Source organism: Nomascus leucogenys, chromosome 18 (genome assembly GCF_006542625.1).
Source record: "Nomascus leucogenys isolate Asia chromosome 18, Asia_NLE_v1, whole genome shotgun sequence".
Lineage (NCBI taxonomy): Eukaryota > Metazoa > Chordata > Mammalia > Primates > Hylobatidae > Nomascus > Nomascus leucogenys.
Window position 1 is genome coordinate 13640083 of NC_044398.1, and position 21878 is coordinate 13661960.

General features: G+C 39.1%; 1 protein-coding gene across 2 annotated transcripts in view; it reads left to right on the plus strand.

Moving 5' to 3' along the window:
* REEP3 (receptor accessory protein 3) overlaps positions 1-21878 on the plus strand; it is a 105374-nt gene that overhangs the window by 42629 nt on the left and 40867 nt on the right. The window contains exon 2 of one of the 2 annotated variants that reach the window (XM_030797728.1): positions 2586-2658. The exons of the other annotated variant lie outside the window; for it this stretch is intronic. Coding sequence (XP_030653588.1) covers positions 2586-2658 — 73 coding nt within the window. The remainder of the gene's footprint in view (positions 1-2585; positions 2659-21878) is intronic. 2 annotated transcript variants of the gene reach the window in all.

The following is a 21878-nucleotide window of genomic DNA, read 5'->3' on the forward strand; positions in this document are numbered from 1 at the left end:
AGATTAACAGCAGCGATAAGTCATGTTGATAGACTGTGTCCTTGATATAATGTGATAAGAATTGCATTTGACCTCTGTGGTTTTCCTCCCGAAAACCCATATCTCACTCTAATCATGATTAGAGTGAATAGAGAAGCATCCTACAACATACTTGACCAGCACTCCTGAAAACTCTCAAGGTGATAAAAAACAAAGTCTGAGAAATTTACAGCCAAAAAAGCTAAGAGAGCAGCTGAGTGTAATGTGCTATCCTAGAACAGAGAAAGGAGATTAGGTAAAAACTAAGGAAACCTAAATAAAGTATAAAGTTTAATTCATAAACAAAAATCAGCACTGGTACATTAATTGTAATGAGTGTACCATGCCAATATAAGATGTTAAGAATAGGGGAAACTGGGTATGGAGTATATGGGAACTATCTGTACTATCTTTCCAACTTTTCTGTAAAATATTCTCAAAAAATGGCCATTTAAAACAACAGAAAACAAATAGACAAAAAGTTATCGTATACTCATCAAAAGGCCAGTAAGCACTTGAAAAAATTTCAAATTTACTGGTATTCGGAAACACACATTAGGCCGGATGCTGTGGCTTGTGCCCGTAATCCCAGCACTTTGGGAGGCTGAGGCAGGCAGATTGCTTGAACTCAGGAGTTGAGACCAGCCTGGGCAACATGGCGAAACCCCGTCTCTACTAAAAATACAAAAATTGGTGAGACATGGTAGCACATGCCTGTAATCTCAGCTACTTGGGAGGCTGAAGCATGAGAATCACTTGAACCTGGGAGACGGAGGCTGCAGTGAGCCAGTGTCACACCACTGCACTCCAGTCTGGGTGATGGCGAGACCCTGTCTCAGAAAATAAGAAATGCACATTAAAATGGCTATAAGGTTATTGTTTTTCTCCCATTTAGCTCGCAGTTTTTTCTTTTACCTAACGATGATACCGATGATTGGCAATGTATAGGAATATAAAATGGATCAGCCTTTCTGGAGGGCATTTTGGTAATAGATAAAAATGTGTGTACCCCTTGAAGCAGCAACATCACAACCAAGAAGTGAACATCAGTGATGACAAAGTTTTTCACAGTGTTGTGTAGAATAGTAAAACCTCAGAAATTAATCAAAAGGTTGTAAGCATGGAATTGTTTACATAAAGTAAAGGAAGGTCAATGTGTGATGCAATGCAGACACTGAGAATAATACTGGCAGGGCGTGGTGGCCCATGCCTATAATCCCAGCACTTTGGGAGGCCGAGGCAGGTGTATCACTTGAGGTAAGGAGTTTGAGACCAGCCTGGCCAACATGGCGAACCCTGTCTCTACTAAAAATACAAAAAAAATTAGCCGGGCATAGTGGCACACACCTGTAATCCCAGCTACTCAGGAGCCTGAGGCAGGAGAATCGCTTGGCCCCAGGAGGCAGAGGCTGCAGTGAGCTGAGATTGCACCACTACACTCCAGCCTGGGTGGCAGAGCAACACTCCGTCTCAATCAATTCGTCAATCAATAAATAAAAATACTGTAGGATAACATTTGAGGACAAAAAACTTCTATGCCATATTATGTGAAAACATCCATTATAAACTGTGTATACTGTGTCGTGTTGTAAGATTTCTGTGTCTGCCTTTCATTATTCATTTGTACATATCTCTTGGACCTGGGATTTGGTGATCTTTACAAATGGCATTAAATTAAGTCCCATTTGTGATTTAAAGTCAATTTATAAATGCTTAAAGAAAGTTATTTTAATGCATATTATAGTTAATGTATCAAGAATTGCCTTACACCTCTGTCATAATTAGAACCCAGTGCTTCTAACTAGTGGAGTGAAGGACCAAGTTTTCATTACCACAAGTTGTGTATGTGTATGTTTATGTCTTAGGTATACTACACGTGGATAAATAGTGGGATTTGTGTGCAATAAGATGTTGCCTGTGATTATCTCTTGACTGGTAGGGTTGGAGCAATTTTTATTTTATTCTTGGTGATTTCCTACATTTTCTAAATGTTGTTCGAGGAACCACAGAATATTTTTTGCAATGAGATAAAAAGTTTTAGAAGTCAATTTTTTCAAAAAATAAAGTTTTTATTTTCATGAAACTGCTATCTGAAATATTTAAATTATCTTTTTTTTTTTTTTTTTTTTTTTTGAGACGGAGTCTTACTCTGTCACCCAGGCTGGAGTGCAGTGGCACGACCTCGGCTCACTGCAAGCTCTGTCCCCCGGGTTCACGCCATTCTCCTGCCTCAGCCTCCCCAGCAGCTGGAACTACAGGCACACCTGCCACGCCCAGCTAATTTTTTTGTATTTTTAGTAGAGATGGGGTTTCACTGTGTTAGCCTGGATGGTCTTGATCTCCTGACCTCGTGATCCACCTGCCTCGGCCTCCCAAAGTGCTGGGATTACAGGCGTGAGCCACTGCGCCTGGCTAAATTATCTTTTTATTAAAAATATATTTTTACTTTTTCTGAGCAGATTTAATTTACACACAAATTTACAGTTATTTGTTTATTAGGTTAAATTTTTATGAGCTGTTAAAAACATCGTGTTTGAACAGTATTCTCATTTTTTTTTTACTTTTAGGCTGGTGTTTGGAATGCTTTATCCTGCATATTATTCATACAAAGCTGTGAAAACAAAAAACGTGAAGGAATATGTAAGTATAGTTTTATGAGTGATTAATCTGAGTTAATATTTTAATGATACACACTGAAAAACTGCTATTCTCTTAGAAACGGCTGGAGTAGTGTTTTGGGTTAAAAGGTGTTATGAATGTGAAGTAATAAAACTAATCTTTTTTAAAATCTTTGAAGATAACCCCAAAGTGGAGTTTCAGTGAAAATAAGTGTGTGCTTCCCAAGATGAGTAATTGAATAGGTCTTGATTTAGTCTATAAATTCCAGTGTAATAAGGGGTTAGAGAACTTTTGTTTGTTTGACTTGGGGAGGGGAGTTGTGCGGCTTTTTGCCTTACACATTTATAGGTACATTGAGAATATCTCTCTGGTCCCAAAGCTTTTTTCCTCTTCTGTTGGTGTTTCATCACTTTCTAATCTATATAAATATGCAGATACTCCATCACCACTGACAACTGCAGTCTTTTTTCCTTCTTGAATCAGACTCCATTTGTAATTATTTTGCTTTGATTTGTGATGAGTCCTCAGTATTTCTTTGTTTTTAGTTTCCTCTTCCCTATTCCCTAATTTTCTTTTTTTGTCACTAACATTTATTTTTTATCATTTCTGAAGTTCTCCTCATTTCCCATTTTATTCATACTGTGTAATAGTAAATGGCCTTCCCCACCTATAAATCCTGATATAGTTTAGTATATGTGATGGAGTGAATTTTTAGAGAATAGCAAAAGCATATTGTATTGGTGGTGGTTTTTTTTGTTTGTTCGTTGTTGAGACGGAGTCTCGCTCTGTCGCCCAGGCTGGAGTGCAGTGGCGCAATCTCGGCTCACTGCAAGCTCCGCCTCCCGGGTTCCCGCCATTCTCCTGGCTCAGCCTCTTCGAGTAGCTGGGACTACAGGCGCCCGCCACCACGCCCGGCTAATTTTTTTGTATTTTTAGTAGAGACGGGGTTTCACCGTGGTCTCGATCTCCTGACCTCATGATCCGCCCACCTCGGCCTCCCAAAGTGCTGGGATTACAAGCGTGAGCCACCGCACCCGGCCGTGTATTGGTGATGTTAAATCAACAGGATAAGTAGTCAGTACTGAGATAACAGCACATCAATAACTATGGCTCTTTTTTTTAAATTGAGGTGACATTCACATAATATAAAATTAACCATTTCAGAGGCATTTGATGCATTCACAATATTATACGTATGTATAATACAATATAATACAACTCTTTCTAGTTCCAAAATATTTTCATCACCCCAGATAAAACCCTGTGCCCAAGTCGCTGACAACCACCAATCTGCTGTTTGTATGTATTTACCTATCCTGGATATTTCATATAAATAGAATCATATAATATGTGACCTTTTGTGTCTGGCTCCTTTCACCCAGCATAATGTTTTTAAGGTTCATACATATCTTAGTATGTATTTTATTTCGAATGTTTTACATTCCTTTTTATGGCTGAGTAACATTCTACTGTATGGATATACGACATTTTGTTTATCCATTCATCTGTTGACAGACATATGAATTGCTCTGTCTTTTGGCTATTATGAATAGTACTGCTACAAACATTCACATACAAGGATTTGTTTGAGCACCTGCCTTTGATTCTTTGAGATATGTAGCTGTGGTTCTTTGTAAGGAATCTTGGATGATAGTCTTGTCATCCAGTTGGTCAAATGAACAGAGATTAGATCATGATTCTTTATATTTTCAGGGTTTTTGCGGGGTGGGAGGAAGGGACAGACTCTGAAACTTTTATAACTAACTCATTTTATTAAACTTTTACAGTCATTTTTTTCTCTTGTATATGAAACCAACTTCTGAAGTGAAGTATATATTAATATAAGTCAAAATGGTGGAATACATCTGGCAGAGGTAAATAAGTTACATAGTTGGGCTCTGAAATTTTTCTATCCTTTTATTATGTGTATCTTTTGGACCTAGGATTGGTGAAATTAATCTTAAGAGATGGAACCATATTAAGTCCTGGTAATTTAAATTCATTTTATACATGGCTTGAAGGTTCATATTCTAATATAAGTTGGAGTAAATACTTTGCATATTGTTTTATAGTGCTGGCATACATTAGTTTCTAGATGCCAGCATGTCTGTTAACAGTGCCTCTCAAGCTGCCTGTGGTACAGGACCACTTTTGTTTTTCGAATGAGTCATAGACTAATCCTTTTTTTTTTTTTTTTTTTTTTTTGAGACGAAGTCTTGCTCTGTCATCCAGGCTGGAGTGCAGTGGCTCCATCTTGGCTCACTGGAAGCTGCGCCTCCCAGGTTCACGCCATTCTCCTGCCTCAGCCTCCCCAGTAGCTGGGACTACAGGCGCCTGCCACCACGCCCGGCTAATTTTTTTCTATTTTTAGTAGAGATGGGGTTTCACCGTGCTAGCCAGGATGGTCCCGATCTCCCGACCTCGTGATCTACCTGCCTCAGCCTCCCAAAGTGCTGGGATTACAGGCGTGAGCCACCATGCCCGGCCGACTAATACTTTTATAAAATGAAATACTAATCACTAGAAATAAAGAAATGAAAAAAGCCCCTAAACCTGAAATACAACCCAGAATTTTTTTTTTGTTTTTTTGAGACAGGGTCTTGCTGTTTTCACCCAAGCTGGAGTGCAGTGGCACCATCATAGTTCACTGTAGCCTGGACCTCATAGGCTCAAGCGATCCTCCCACCTCAGCCTTCTGAGTAGCTGGGACTACAGCCGTGCACCACCATGCCCAGCTAATTTTTTTATTATTATTTTTTATAGAGACAGAGTCTTACTATGTTGCCCAGGTTGGTCTTGGACTCCTGGCCTCAGGTTATCCACCTACTTCAGCCTCTCAAAGTACTGGGATTATAGGCATGAGCCACAGTGCCCAACTCCCAAATTTTTTATTACTATATTCAGTAACATGAAATTACTGTCAAATAATGTACTTTTGCCTATTGTTTTCATTATTGTATTATTAATATACTTACAGTAACACAGTAGTGCTTTTACAGCCATGTACAATTCCATAGACAACACTCTGCCCTACTGTGTAATATTTTAATTGGAATTCTCTTTTGAAAGATAAAATTAAGAGTTGGCCATCATTGCCAAACACCATGAAAATATGAGTTGAAGAATCTACTTCTGGCCAGTACTTAATAAATGGGAACCATCTCCCTATTTGGAATGTTTTTTATATTGTTATTTAGATCTTTTTTTGAGTCTAATTCAATGTACAGTTGAAGTACAGGGTATTATGTCTCTCAACATTGGGCCCATTTCACCTAGAAAGCATTCCAGAAGCCCAGGATATATAATAATTTGGTGTGCTGCTGTGTGTGTGTGTGCATTGTATATATATTTGTGCTTACGGTATTCAATCTTTTCTCCCAAATCTGCTTTTTTTTTTTTTTTTAGGGAAAAAAAAGCTAAGTACAAATTTAAAATGTTTAGATGAGAAGCTCTAATAACTTGAGGATATTATCAGTAAGCACAGAAATACCATCCCTAAAATAAAAGTCAAAGGTAAAGGGATAGCAATAAGAAATATAAAAATAGTAAATAAATTGTAATAAAAAATAGGCTTGGCCATGTGCAGTGGCTCAGAACTGTAATCTCAACACTTTGGGAGGCCAAGGTGGGTGGATCACATGAGGCCAGGAGTTTGAGACCAGCCTGGCCAACATGGTGAAACTCCGTCTCTACAAAAAATATAAAAATTAGCCGGGTATGATGGCGTATGCCTGTAGTCCCAGCTACTGGAAAGGCTGAGGTGGGAGAATCACCTGAGCCTGGGAATCGAGACTGCAGTGAGCCATGATCCCACCACTGCACTCCAACCTGGACAGCAGAATGAGACCCTGTCTCAAAAAAAATACTAACAATAATAATAAAATAAAAATAAAAAAGATTAATCCATTTATAAATGATGTGCATCAATTCAACTGTTAATATTAATTTTTAAAAACTTAAAAACAACAAAAAAAGACTTAAAGAATTTGTGTGTTTTATTACCCCTGATAAAACATTCAGATTTTCATTACTAGATTAAAATTTGGGGATTAATAAAGATGGTCTAACCCTGAAATTTTTATTCAACTTTATAAAGATAATTTAATTGCTTCTTGGCATTTTGGCTAAGATCAAGTGTGAAGATAATTTAAGCTATGGAAGATAATCCATTAGCATTCAAACTGATGAGAAAACTATAAACATGATATGTATTGAGATATATGTATATGTGTGTATTTAGTTACATAGTGAGCATACAGCTTTGAACAGTTGTTTTTAGAGAACACTCATCAATAAAGCTGGAATTATCTGTACATAGTTTTGCAGTAATACCATGACTCTGAAAAGCATTTCTTTTTTTTTAACTTTGATTGTAAGTTTAGGGTTTGTGCAGGTTTGTTAGGTAAATTTGTGTCATGGGGATGTGTGGTACAGACTCTTTCATCACCCAGGTATTAAGCCTAGTACCCTGAAAAAAGGTTTTCTTAACCATCCATTTGAGAAGACCAGAATAATGAGTAATTGAGGAGAAATTAGGGAAGGTGAAAGGCAGGTGGCTGGAGCTGGTTTGATAATTACACGGTAATCAACTCTACTTCACAAATAAAATGAGAACTAAAAGCAAAATAAATGATCAGGCACTGAAACAAGGACAGGGCATCTGCCTTTGACAGAGAAATGTATCATCTCTGAAGACCCTCCCAGCAACCATATTGCCTTCCATCAAGGCTGCTAGGGAGGCCTGGTGCAGTGGCTCACACCTGTAATCCCAGCACTTTGGGAGGCTGAAGCAGGCAGATCTCTTGAGCCCAGGAGTTTGACACCAACCTAGGCAACACGGTAAAACCCCATCTCTACAAAAAACACAAAAATTAGCAGGGCATGGTGGTGTGTGCCTGTAGTTCCAGCCACTCAGGAGGCTGAAGTGGTAGGATCACCTGAGCCTGGGAGGTCGAGGCTGCAGTAAGTTCTGATTGCACCACTGCACTCCAGCCCGGACGACAGACAGAGAGACCTTCGAGTGGGGTAGTGGGATCAGGGGGAGGCTGCTAGAGAGACTAAGTTGAGATGTCACCTTGGAATAGTAATATTTTCCATTTATATAGTTTCCTACCAGTTTCAAAGTACTTTTGTTTATTATTGTTTTCATTTGCTACCCTGGATAATTTTTTGAAATAAATTATCACACTCTTACTGGCTTAGAACAACGTAAATTTATTATCTTACAGTCCTAGAGGTCAGAAACCTGAAATGAGTTCACAGGCCTCGCCCCCTCTGGAGGGTTTAGGGGAAAATCTGTTTCCCTGTCTACTCCAGCTTCTACAGGCTGCCCGCATTCCTTGGCTTATGGCTTTATTCTTCCATCCTCAAACCCAGCAATGTTGGGCTGAGACCTTTTCATGCTGCCTTCTCTCTGGTCCTCTCTCTTCTGCCTCCTCTTCCACTTATAAGGACTCATGTGATTACATTGGGCCCACCTGATTAATCCAGGATAAACTTCCCATTTCAAGGTCAGCTGATTAGCAACCCTAATTTCATCTGCAACCTTATTTCTCCTTTATGGTGTAATCTAACATACTCAGTTTCCAGAGATTAAGACACAGACATCTTCAGGGGAGAGAGGGCATTTTTCTGCCTACTCCAATTAATATCTCACTTATTCTTACTGCAGTCCTATGAAGTAGGCATAGAAAATATTCCAGTATTACAGGCTTAGAGAAGTGAATTTACCTGGAGTCACATGGATTGTAAAGACAGAATTGGTACCAGATCAGAGATCTTCTGTTTGTAGTATTTTATTCATTCTATTCTATCATGCTACCTTTAGAAACACAGGTGAAGATTCTAGCTTCACGTAAAAGTTGAAACAGCCTTCACAACCAGCCAGTGAATATGCATCTGATTAATTCAAAGTTGGACGTTCAGGGGCCATGGCCATATAGATATTTTCCAGGAAGGACAATCAGGCAGCTTACCAGGGTGGGACCCACCAGCATTGAAATCACATGTGAACAAAGAGGTTCAAAATGAAATAGAAGGTTTTGAAAATTCTGCAAAGTTCCTCCTTAGAAAAATAAAATAAAATCCCTTAAATCTTGACAATCTTCTAAGTATTTCCAATCTAATTTTACTCTGACAAAAATTTTGAACATTGTTTGCTTGCACCCAGTGCAAGGCTAAGTCCTAAACTTAGCCATCTGATTTCAACCGACTCTTTTTTTTTTTTTTAATTATACTTTAAGTTCTCAGATACATGTGCAGAACGTGCAGGTTTGTTACATAGATATACATGTGCCATGGTGGTTTGCACCCATCAACCCGTCACCTAGGTTTTAAGCCCTGCATGCATTAGGTATTTGTCCTAATGCTCTCCCTCTCCTTGCCCCCGACCCTCCAACAGGCCCCGGTATGTGATGTTCCCCTCCCTGTGTCCATGTGTTCTCACTGTTAAACTGACTCTTAACAGTTTTATCAGAACTCTGTCCTCATAAAGTTTTCCTATACAGTAATCCTATCCAAATTTGCTTTGTTTTATACATGATATTTTCTCAGTAAAATTAACCTTTTTATATTGCCCTATTATGTTTTTAATAGCACCTTATAGTATCTGATGTTATATTCTTTATTTGAATATGTTTGTGTTCCCCACCAGAATAAGCTCCATGGGGAAGTGTTTTGTTGTTTTATTAATTGCCATATTCCTGTACCTAGAACAGTACCTGCTGCATAATAGGTACTCAGTATTTCTTGAATAAATAGATGAGAAAAGTTGACTTTTAGGTAAATATCAAATATTGTGCTTAATAGCTTGTACATTTTTCTTAAGTGGATTGATCTAGTTTACCAGCTTTGATTCTGCTGGGTTAGGGAGAATACAGTCCAGTCTTAACATTTATCCCAAAACCCAGTTTCTTTGTGGTATTTGGTTATGACCTAAATTCCACTGCTATCTACTTCGAAATTATTTTCAGAAAGCAAACATTTTCGGTTAATTTACTTCTTCCCACCCCTAACTACTACCATTCCCCTTAAGCCTGCAAATGGTAGATTGCACCTGATAAAACAGATGCTGTGCTCAAATCAAAACAAATGGAAAGTACTGTGTATTTTGGCAACCTTCCTTTCTTCCTTTGCCTATTTTTAAAACAGAGCTTTCCTAGGATATAATTTCCTGCATAGTGTGGCTGATATGGCCTACTTAAAGACTTTCAGTCTTGCAGTAATTGAAATGTAAACTTACTGAAGAATTAGTATGGTTTTGCAAATTTTTTCAGGCTCATTCCATCTCATGACTTGAAAATAGAGTGTTTACTTCCAAGTCGTGTGTAATTGCTGTAGCTTTTCTAGGAAACCAGTGTTCTTATTCTAAGAATGTTGGAGAAAGCAGCAATGAAAAGATTGGCTAACAGCACTTACAAATCAAAATCAGACATTTGGTTCTGAGATTGACTGTGAGCAAGAACAAAGAACAGGAAAAACTGGGAGATTACTCTTTAAAAGGCCTAGAAATGGCCCTCTAAAAGTCTGCTGACTTGGTTTTTGAAAGTGACCTAATTTTCGACTGACTATTTAGGTGATATGAAAATGAACAAATATACCACATGCCAGTTCTTCAGATCTTATTGATAATGAAATCTGAAGTTGTCTGCTAACTTTAGAGTGGAAATAGAAGGGGAAAAACATACTAAGAACTTTTCTTTGTTCTCAAGAAGTATTTCCTAGGTATCTTTTGATAATTTTCATAAAAAGTATTCATTTCATTTAAGGGTTTTAATAATTTAGAAAGTTTAAAGATTAGCCTACTGATTATGATGGGATTTTTACTGAAAATTAGTTTTGTCAGGCCGCTTGCTTGTCTGTGTATTTTCTATTCTAATTTAGTTTTTATTTTTATCAAAGCTGTATTTACTTATAATGTAAGAAGTCAATTAGTTTTCCAAGGCTTATTATGGAAAACAATAGTTCCCCAGGCTCCCATTCCTATGTCTAACTCTCTAGAGGCAACTACTTCAAACTCTTTTATCTGAATCTTTTAGCATTTATTGCCATATTCCAAATAACATGCTTACTCTGCTATTTCTTAATTTTTCAGATGGACGTCATGAGTTAACTTCCTTCTATGAAAGATGATTTAGCAGTTACCCAATGCCACTATACACATGCATATTTCTCTGTTCTTATAGCTTCCCAGAATCATTGCAGTATAATTTGGTTAGCTTAATATTCAATATTTATATTATTTAGACAAAATTAGAAGCAATAGAATATAGAGCTAAAGTGCACAATGTCTGGAAACAGGCTTCCTAGGTTTCATCCTAGCCCTACCCATTACTAGCTGTACCTTTGGACAAGTTATTTAACCTTTCTGTGCCTCAGTTTTCTAATCAGCAAGCAGTAGTAAATAATGAACATATTATTTAATTATATTATATGAATGCACATAAAGCATTTAAATCAGTACCTTAAACATAACAGTACCTGTCATATAATCATTTTCATTATGTAAACACTATTCACAGCTGATCTCTACAGTATCCTGCAATTACCATTCTTTACTCTGGTGTTATTCACTATCTTGTTGTTTCATTTGTGTGGTATTCTCTGTGTTCTTACTGTGTATCCAGACCCAAACTTTCCTAGAATTGTGTGCATTTCTTCTCAGTGCATTCACCTCCATTAGACATTCTGGATTGGTTCTTGTTTTGGATTCTCTGATTTCTTAATTACTTAATTTCTTCATTTTGATAAAATGCATCCTTCCTGAGAAGGCTATAATGAAAGGTCAATTTCTTTTTTTTTTTTTTTTTTGAGACAGAGTCTCGCTCTGTCGCCCAGGCTAGAGTGCGGTGGCGTGACTTGGGCTCACGGCAACCTCTGCCTCCCGCATTCAAGCAATTCTCCTGCCTCAGCCTCCCAAGTAGCTGAGATTATAGGCATGTACCACCATGCCTGGCTAATTTTGTATTTTTAGTAGAGATGGGGTTTCACCATATTGGCCAGGCTGGTCTTGAACTTTTGACCTTGTGATCTGCCTGCCTTGGCCTCCCAAAGTGCTGAGATTACAGGCATTAGCCACCGCGCCCAGCCCCCAAGTGGTCAATTTCTTGAGATGCTAGGTTGGAAGTCATTTTCTTTCAGAATTTTGAGAGCAATTCTTCATTGTCTTTAACTTCTGGTGTTGCTGTTGAGAAGGCTGAAGCCATTATGATTCTTACCTGTTTTTCTCCCCATTCAGGAAGCCTGTGGGATATTTTCTATTTTCCTGTTGTTTTAAAATTTCATGATGATGTGCTTTGTTGCGTGAGTCCGTTATAGTCAATTTTGCTAAACCCTCAGTAGTCCCTTTTAATCTGGGAATCCTTTTTCCTTCAGCTCTGAGAAATTTGGTTAAAATTATCTCTTTAATACTGTTCTGTACTCCATTTTCACTGTTGTTCTGTCTGGAATTCTTTTTATTCATTTATAAGGCACTTGGACTGGTTCTCCAATTTTTTTTTTTAATCTTTTCCCTTCTCTTTCCCATCTCTTTTTGTTCTACTTTCTGATTGAGTCTCTCAGTTTTACCTTCTAACCCTTCAATTGATCTTTTAATTTCTGCACCTATGTGCTTAGTTCCTGAGAATATGACTGACAGTTTTTTGGACACGTTCTTTTTTTATTTATTTTATTTTATTTTATTTTTTTGAGGCGGTGTTTTGCTCTTGCTGCCCAGGCTGGGGTGCAATGGTGCAATCTTGGCTCACCGCAACCTCTGCCTCCCAGGTTCAAGCGATTCTCCTGTCTCAGCCTCCCGAGTAGCTGGGATTACAGGCATGTGCCACCAGGCCCAGCTAATTTTGTATTTTTAGTAGAGAAGGGGTTTCTCCATGTTGGTCAGGCTGGTCTTGTACTACCGACCTCAGGTGATCCACCTGCCTTGGCCTCCCAAAGTGCTGGGATTACAGGTGTGAGCCACTGTGCCTGGCTGGACATTTTCTTCTTTCTACACAGTCTTTCATTTGAATTCTGTTTTATATTTGTTTCAGCTTCTGTTTTTCATGTATAATTTCCTCAAATGTTGGATGATCTCTGGTTCTCTGCTCATTTTTTAGGATAATAATGAAAAGCTGCCTGGAGCTCTGTGCCCATGAAAGGGCTTGTTGAATGTGATCTTCACTGTAGAGTGATCTGACTAGACAATTGAATATTTTCCTATGGCTGCCATAAGGACGTACCACAAGCAGTGTGGATTAAAACAACAGAAACGTATTGTCTCACAATTTCTGGAGGCTCGAAGTCCTTAATTTCATAATCAAGATGTTGACTGGGCCACACTCCCTCAGAAACCTGTTGAGGAGAATCGTTCCTTGTGAATTCCTGGCTGCTGATTGTTGCCAGCACTTCAGTCTACCTCCACAGTCTACCTCCATTGTCACATAGGACTCGCCCCTCATGTCTCTGTGTGTCTATTTTGTCTCTTCATCTTAAAAAGACACCAGTCACATAACTTCATTTAACTACATCTTCAATGACGCTATTTCCAAATAAGGTCACATTCTGAGGGATTGGGGTTTAGGACTGTGTGTTAGTCAGCTTGTGTTGCCATAACAAAAACCATGGACTGATTGACTTGAACAACAGGAATTATTTTCTCACAGTGCTGGAGACTGGAAGTCCAACATCAAGTTGCTGCCAGGGTTGGTTTCCTGTGAGGACTCTTTTCCTGACTTGTAAGGCAGCCACCCTCCCATATGTCATCACGTGGTCTTTCTGATGTGTGAACCTGGAGAGAAATATTCCTCTTTTTCCTTTTCATGTAAAGACACCAGCCCTATAGTAGGGCTTCACCCTGTGACCTCACTTAACCTTAATTACCACCATAAAGGCCCTAACTCCAAATATAGACACATTTGAAGTTAGAACTTCAACCTGTGAATTTTGGGAAAACCTAATTCAGTCTAGAGCGGACCTTAACACATCTGTTTTGGGAACACCATTCAACCCATAACAACCATTTCTTGGAAAGTTATCAATGTCTATATCTTTAGGTATTTTCTCTTGTGCCAGTCAGATTCTTCAGAGAAGACTCTTCCATTCTGAAAGGTACTTGGTTACCAGCATCCTACTGAGAGAATAAGGCTTGGCTTATTCTTCTTATTAGAATAAGGCTCAACATTCAGTTTATAAACTTTTACTCGATCCGTATTAGCCCCACTCAGTTGTGCTGGAGATTTGCAAATCCAGAAACCCTCTGATTCACCCCTTTCCAGAGAATAAACATAAGGGTTTCCCTGGGGAAGGAGGGATATTGACAGGCTTCTGGAATGAGAAGGTATCTTGGAGTCTCCCTACTCCTTAAGAAGATGTACAGCCATCCTTCTACCTTTAGCACCCCCATCCTTTTTGTTTTGTTAAACAGGGTCTTGCTCTGTTGCCCAGGATGGAGTGCAGTGGTGCCATCATAGCTCACTGCAAGCTCCAACTCCTGGGCTCATGCAATCCTCCCTCCTTGGCCTCCCCAGTAGCTGTGACTACAGGCACATGGCACCACATCTGGCTATTTTTCTTTTCTTTTTTTTTTTTTTTTTTTTTCCTTTTAAGTAAAGATGAGATCTTGCTGTGTTGCCCAAGCTGTTCTTGAGCTCCTGGGTCCAAACTATCCACCCACCTGGGCCTCAGAAATTGCCAGGATTGTTAGGCATGAACCACTGCGCCCAGCCTCTGTAACCCTTTTGACCAGGAATTTTGCCAGCATTTCTTTTGGCAAGCTCTGCGGTGTAGAGTTAGGTTGCTTCTCAGTTTTTCCGCCTGCCAGCTTGCTGTTCAGTTTTCTCAGGTCTCCTAACTCAGTTACTACTCATCCATTTCCTTCCTGGCTCCAAAATTCTTATGTTCTCTTCTATATTCTTCTGAGCTTATGCTGTCTTTAAAAATCACTTTACTGTTGTTTTAATATTTGTAGAGGGAGTGGAACTGAATATGTATATTCAGTTTACCATCTTTACCCAAATTTCCGAATTGACTTTGTGAGTGAGATACTTGCAGTTGAGTTACTCTATGGTATGTATGTATCTATGTATTTATGTATGTATTTATTTATTTAGAGTCAGAGTCTTGCTCTGTCACTCAGGCTAGAGTGCAATGGCGTGATCTCAGCTCACTGCAACCTCCACCTCCCAGGTTCAAGCAATTCTCCTGCCTCAGCCTCCCGAGTAGCTGGGATTACAGGCACCCACCACCACACCCAGCTAATTTTTGTATTTTTAGTAGAGACGGGGTTTCACCATGTTGGCCAGGCTGGTCTCAAACTCCTGATCTCATGATCCACCTGCCTCGGCCTCCCAAAGTGCTGGGATTACAGGTGTGGGCCACAGTGCCCAGCCAAGTTACTCTATGATATTAAGTAAGACTTATTATACCCTTAACATTGGTTTTTAAATGTGTTCACTTAGGAAATAGATTTAAAGTAATATATGGCCGGGCATGGTAGCTCACACCTATATCTCAGCACTTTGGGAGGCCGAGGTGGGTGGATCTATCGCTTGAGTCCAGGAGTTTGAGACCAGCCAGGGCAACTTGGTGAAATCCCGTCTTTACCAAAAAAATACAAAAATTCATCAGGTGTGATGGTACATGCCTGTAGTCCCAGCCACTCGAGAGGTTGATGTGGGAGGATTGCTCAAGCGTAGCAGTTCAAGGCTTCAGTGAGCCAAGATCATGCCACTGCACTCCACCATGGGCAAGAGAGCAAGACCCTGTCTCAAAACATAAAAATAAAAATAAAGTAATACATACTGTTGTTTTTTCAATGCTTGAAAATAACTTTAACATTTAATTGTAGCTGACATACACTGAATTAATGTGTGCTTACTTAAATTAGGTTATTATTTCTTTATAAACCTAATTTTTCATATGTCATGTTTACTATTTTATATGTAATATATACAGCATATCACTTCACTGGTACTGTTATAATCATCAAGTGTTTTATATTCTTCATTGTGTGTTTTTTTTTTTTTTTTTTGGAGATGGAGTCTCTCTGTCACCCAGGCTAGAGTGCAATGGCGCATCTCAGCTCACTGCAACCTCTGTCTCCCTGGTTCAAGCAGTTCTCCTGCCTCAGCCTCCTGAGTAGCTAGGTTTACGGGCACCCACCACCACGCCCAGATAATTTTGTATGCTTAGTAGAGATGGGGTTTCACCATGTTGGCCAGGCTGATCTCAAACTCCTCACCTCAAGTGATCTCCCCACTTCAGCCTCCCAAAGTACTGGGATTACAGGCCTGAGCCACCACACCGGGTCCTTCATTATGTTTTCTAAAAACAATTTATGATCACCTGGGGATTATTACAACAAATCTAACTTTAGGAAAGTAAGTATTAAATTTGAATAAGATTATATAATAGGAGGATTTAAATTAAATGCCTAACAGAGTTTCATCCAAAATTTTAGAATGTGAATTCAAGGAACCCTTGACCCTTCTGAAGTAAATTGAAAGCATTTCCACAGTGTTCACACTAGGATGTAGCTAGCCAACTCACAGCTGCCTGTCCTCTTTTAGCTTCCAATGAAAATGCTTTGGAAAACATACACATAGAAAAAGAAATTCTCACAGTAATACTTAAACCTAAGAGGCTAAGCAATCAGGCTTCTGCTAAAATCTAGGAAGAATGTTACCAACTGTAGTGCCAATGGAAATGGATTTTTTAAACCATTTTAAATGGGACTGAAGCAGTTGTTTCCATTAAAGGAAATGTTGCTAAGAAGTAAGTTGGAGGGAGGCCTAGCCACCCCCACCCTAATCCCTAGTGATGGAATAGTTTAAAACCATAAAAGCTACAATAACCAGAAAACTCAACTGCTAACACCCTCACTGCAGGGAGACCTGAATTCAGAGGCAGCCAGTGTTTGCCTTCCCTTTTTCAGAAAACATAGCCTCACTACTTTGAAGAAAATACCAGTAATTTCCACACAGGAGAAATAATCACTGACTATAAGAGAAATCAACAATGTAGTAATAAAGTAATTATAAAAAATTGAAATGATAGTAATATATATCATAATTTATATTCTTGACTATAATAGCTGGTTTTTGTTGTTGTTGTTGTTTTGAGGTGGGGGGGTGGTATTGCTCTGTCGCCCAGGCTGGAGTGCAGTGGTGTGATCAAACTCACCACAGCCTCAACACCCTGGGCTTCAGCTATCCTCCAACTTCAGCTTCCTCAGTAGCTGGGACTCCAGATGTGTGCCACCACGCCCATCTAATTTTTGAAGTTTTTCTAGAGACAGGTCTCACTATGTTGCCTAGGCTAGTCTCAAACTCCTAGATTCAAGTGACCCTCCCACTTCAGCTTCTCAGAGTGCTGGAATTACAGGTGTGAGCCACTGCATCCAGCTATAATAGCTTTAAAAGACTATTTTGAAAAGGAAAGAAGAAAAATCAAAATTAAAAGAATCTGTGAGAAATATAGAATGAGTAAAGCAATATAAGAGCAAAAAATAAAAACAAAATCAGGTGAATTAGTATATCTACGAGTTTCTTTGAATAAGTTTAATAAAATAAACACTTGAAATAACTAAGGTGTAGGGTAAGGTAGAAAAGGACTGAAAAAAATGAAAAACAAGAAAGAGTTTAAGCAAGCAGTACTAAATTTAAGTGACATAGAAAATATTAAACTACCTATAATTTTTATTAAAAAATAGGCCAGGCACAATGGCTCATGCCCGTAATCCCAGCACTTTGGGAGGCCAAGGCAGGAGGATCACCTGAGCCCAGCAGACCAGCCTGGGTAACATAGCAAGACTCTACCACTACAAAAAAAATAAAAATAGCCAGGCATAGAGACACGTGCCTATAGTGCCAGCTGCTTAGGGGACTAAAGCAAGAGAATCACCTGAGCCCAGGAGGCTGAGGCTGCAGTGAGCTGGGATTATGCAACTGCACTCCAGCCTGGGGGACAGAGTGAGACCCTGCCTCTAAACAAATTAAAAAGAGTATTTTCTAATAATATCAGATAGACCTATTTTTTCCTTTTCAGCTAAAGATTATATTATTTATGCAATGACATTTCCCCTTTCACACAATACTAGGATCTGTCTTTGGAATACCCAGACATGTACATCATCTTTCCATTATGTAATTTTAAAAATATAGTGCTTTACCAACTACAGCTGTAATAATCAGATTGTCAACCAGATTGCCATCACACCGTGAAAGGTCCTCCTAAAAATATAAAAGCTAGAGCTATTCCTGAAGATTGTAGCTAAATACATAAAATAAAATCACTCTCCAAAACGTCATAACTTTAAAAGCACCCAAAATGTAATGGAAATGTAAAATGATAAAGTTTTTTTGAAAAACTATAAAAAAATTAAAATGCATTGAAATGTATTATACAAATATTTACCTTAAATTTTGTCTCTTGGCTATGTGTGGCAACTCACGCCTGTAATCCCAGCACTTTGGGAGGCTGAGGTAGGAGGATTGCTTGAGCCCAGGAGTTTGAGACTAGCCTGGGAAACATAGGAAGACTCTGTCTCTACAGAAAATAAAAAATAAGGAAAAATTAGCTGGGCGTGGTGGCATGTGCCTATAGTCCCACCTACTCAGGAGGCTGAGGGAGGAAGATCACTTGAGCCCAAGAGTTCCATGCTGCAGTGAGCTATGATTGTGCCGCTGCATTCTAGCCTGTGTGACAGAGCAAGACCGTGTATTTAAAAAAAAAAAAAAAAAAAAAAAAAAAAAAAAAAAAAAAAAAACTGTTGCTATTAGAAGAGTTTTTAAATTGTATTTTTTTAAATTCTTTTATCTACTCAATTGATAGCTATGAACAGTGCCCCAGAAATATGCTAAAGGCTCAGCTCCTTTGTTTTTTTTTTTTTTTTTTAGCTTTTTGGTATTTTTCTTTTAAATGATGATGTGCCCAAACAGTATTATGAAAGTAAGGGTACATTTTAAATGTTTACACTGAACAGATTATCTCACAATACCGAGTTTGTCTTTTCTCTAAACCCAAGGCTCTTACATTCTCTTCGGAAATGGCACCACCTTCCTCTAGTTGATATTGTCAGAACATGCACAGCACAGCCTCTCACTGCAGTGCTTCTCAAAAGTTAATGATCATGCCAATCCCCTGGGATTCTGCTAAAATGCAGATTCTGATTTAATAGTTCTGGCCTGGGCTTCAGATTCTGCATTTCCAACAGGCTTCCAGGTGATGCCAGTGCTGCTAGTCTGTAGACCACAGTACACATCGCAAAGATTCTGTGCATGTCCTCAACTCTGGTTACACATCAAAACCACTGGTGGAGCTTGCCTTTTAAACATCTGTCTGCCCTCTCTCTGCACCTTGTGATGATGAGGCCTCAGAATCTGTATAACTGTTTGTAATCACCACATGATTCCTATCCACAGCCAAGTTGAAAACTACTGATTAAACAATATCTTATTTTATTGTGGCACTCAGGCAACCCTTCACTACACCTTTACTACGCTGTGTGCTTTTAAAAACATATATGTTTATGTAAACAAATAGTTGATTTTAGAAACATCTTATGTAAATTGATTGATTAACAACTTGGAATATATTATAGAAAAATAATATTTTAGCAAAATTAACTATAAGATACAATTAGGGGAGTAAGGCTATTGAGTAGGACTTCCTCCTAGTTTCCATTTTTTGTGGCTGGCTGTAGACCAAATGTCTCCGTCAGTGAAGTTTCCCTTTATAATCACCCACCCTTCTTTCATAGCTCTCTGCAGCCTCTGTGCACCTCTGTTTCCTTAGGCCTCCACCGTGGCACTCAGGCAGCCCCTCTTTACCCATGTATCCTGTATTCTGTGCTCCGTTACTTGCTGCCCTCCCCCTGTCTCCCACTCACCAAAATGTTAACTTTCTCTGTGTGGTTGATTGCACATGCCTTTGAAGAGAAGTAATTTGATAACAGGTTTGTTCTCAGTCATGATGGAGATTTTGTCTTCCTGGAGTTTTTTTCTTTTTTGTTTTGAGATGGAGTATCTCTCTGTCGCCCAGGCTGGAGTGCAATGGCACGATCTCGGCTCACTGCAACCTCCGCCTCCCGGGTTCACGCCATTCTCCTGCCTCAGCCTCTGCCTCCCAAATAGCTGGGACTACAGGCGCCTGCCACCACACCCAGCTGAATTTTTGTATTTTTAGTAGAGATGGAGTTTCACTGTGTTAGCCAGGATGGTCTTGATCTCCTGACCTCATGATCCACCCACCTCGGCCTCCCAAAGTGCTGGGACTACAGGCATCAGCCACGGCGCCCGGCCCCCGGAGTTTTTTTTCTATCAGTCTTTGCTTTCTCAGGAAGACCATGTGGTCCTACTATTATAAGGTCCAGTTCTTGACATTTAAATACTTACTGTATGTTTAAAGTATGATGTCAAACCTACTATAAAGCAACAGTAGTATATAGGGGGTGTTATCTTCCCTAAAGAATGGAATTTTTCATTTACTAAGTCAGCCATAGCCTTGCCAGACACCTAGAAAATGAAGCATCTCTTTTGGTGGCTCGGTTAAGGTGCCTTGTGGAAGGAGCCAGATGGAGTCGACTATGTGAAGTTAGATAAGGCCTAGGTGCCTAAAAAGTGGGACCAAGACCAAGAGAAAGAAGGAAGTAGGATGACAGTTTGGGATGGGAACTAAGATAACCAGTAGGATGACTGTGTAGCCCAGTCTATATTTGAATAGTCTTTTTTCCCATACTAAAATCCTGAGAAATTCAGTGTGGTCCTGTTAAAAGGGAACTGTGTCTCTTACAAATGCTTATTATCCCAAATAAATCAATAGGACTTTAAATAATATAAAAGTGAAGTATGAATTCTCAGCCAGTGTTGATGGAGAGAGTTATTTTGGGACTGAGAAGTCATTCCTTCCTAAATTCTGCTCCTGGGAACAGTTCCCTTAAGCAGTTCCTGATTTTTGCATCTTTAACACTTCTTTTAAATTAATTATCATCTAATTTTTAAACATATCCATACTTTCCCATCTCTCGAGTTTCTTAGACTCTACTGAGGTCAGGGTTGAGATATATAAGGCTTCTCTGATTCAAGAGCACTGGGGAAGACCATTGCAATATTGCGACAGAGGTATCCATTTCTATATACAGTCGGCCCCATTTTAACTCACTGTTAACACCAGATACGTTTATATAATGTGAGGCTTTCTCCTTCAGAGCAACAGGATATTCTGTGAGGTCTTTGGCAGTGATAATTAGAAACTGCAGGTAAACAATGTTGCTGCCAGTTCCGCATCTGAAAGTAGAACTCCCAGTCATTGGTGTACCGGGGAGGTGCTGACAATTAAAACCTACTTAGATGGGCGTGGGGGAAGAAGTACCCCAAAGTTGAGGGAGCTCAAATCAATCCTAAGCTAACATATTCACCCCCAACACATGCCCCATCTTTAAAAAAAAAAAAAAAAAAAAAAAAACTATTTTCAGCCACAGTCTCTAGTCGCTTTGGATTTAACTTCAAATAGCTTTTTTTCAACCATGCCTCTAACTTGGCACAGCTCTGAGAAAAATCCCGTAACCAAGCCATCTGGGTTGGATAAAACAGGGAGCTTTTCTATTTGATTTCTCACATTTTGTTCCTCTTTGTTTTTAATGGTGGGGGGGGAATCATTATGAAGTAACCAAATTATTGGATAAGTTAGTAAATCAGGAATAGATCTTTTCAACTCTATACTGTCTCTAAAAAAATCTGTATCAGAGGATCTCTCTGTTGTCTCTGAAATGTGGTGTAGAATGAATGTTTTGGGTGAATTGACTTGAGTGGGTAACAAGTAATGGTCAGAAAATAAAGTACTCATTGGGTGGTCTGAAATTCAGCAGTGTTTATTTCTTTTTAGACTCAGCAGAGATTTTTTTTTTCCAGTGAAGCATATTTTAACATGTTATGTTCTGGATTTACTTAGTATGGTTTTAAGTGAATCATTAGGCATGTGTGATTTTTCATTTTTTCTTAAAGACCAGTATTAATAGCTTCATAATTCAAAGAGTCTGTAATTAAAGAGAGTTTGAAGAGTTGTTTAATCTCTGTTAACTTTGAAAAAATAGGCTTTTTTTTTTTTTTTTTTTTTGAGACGGAGTCTCGCTGTCGCCCAGGCTGGAGTGCAGTGGCACCATCTCGGCTCACTGCAAGCTCCGCCTCCCAGGTTCACGCCATGCTCCTGCCTCAGCCTCCCGCGTAGCTGGGACTGCAGGCACCCGCCACCTCGCCTGGCTAATTTTTTGT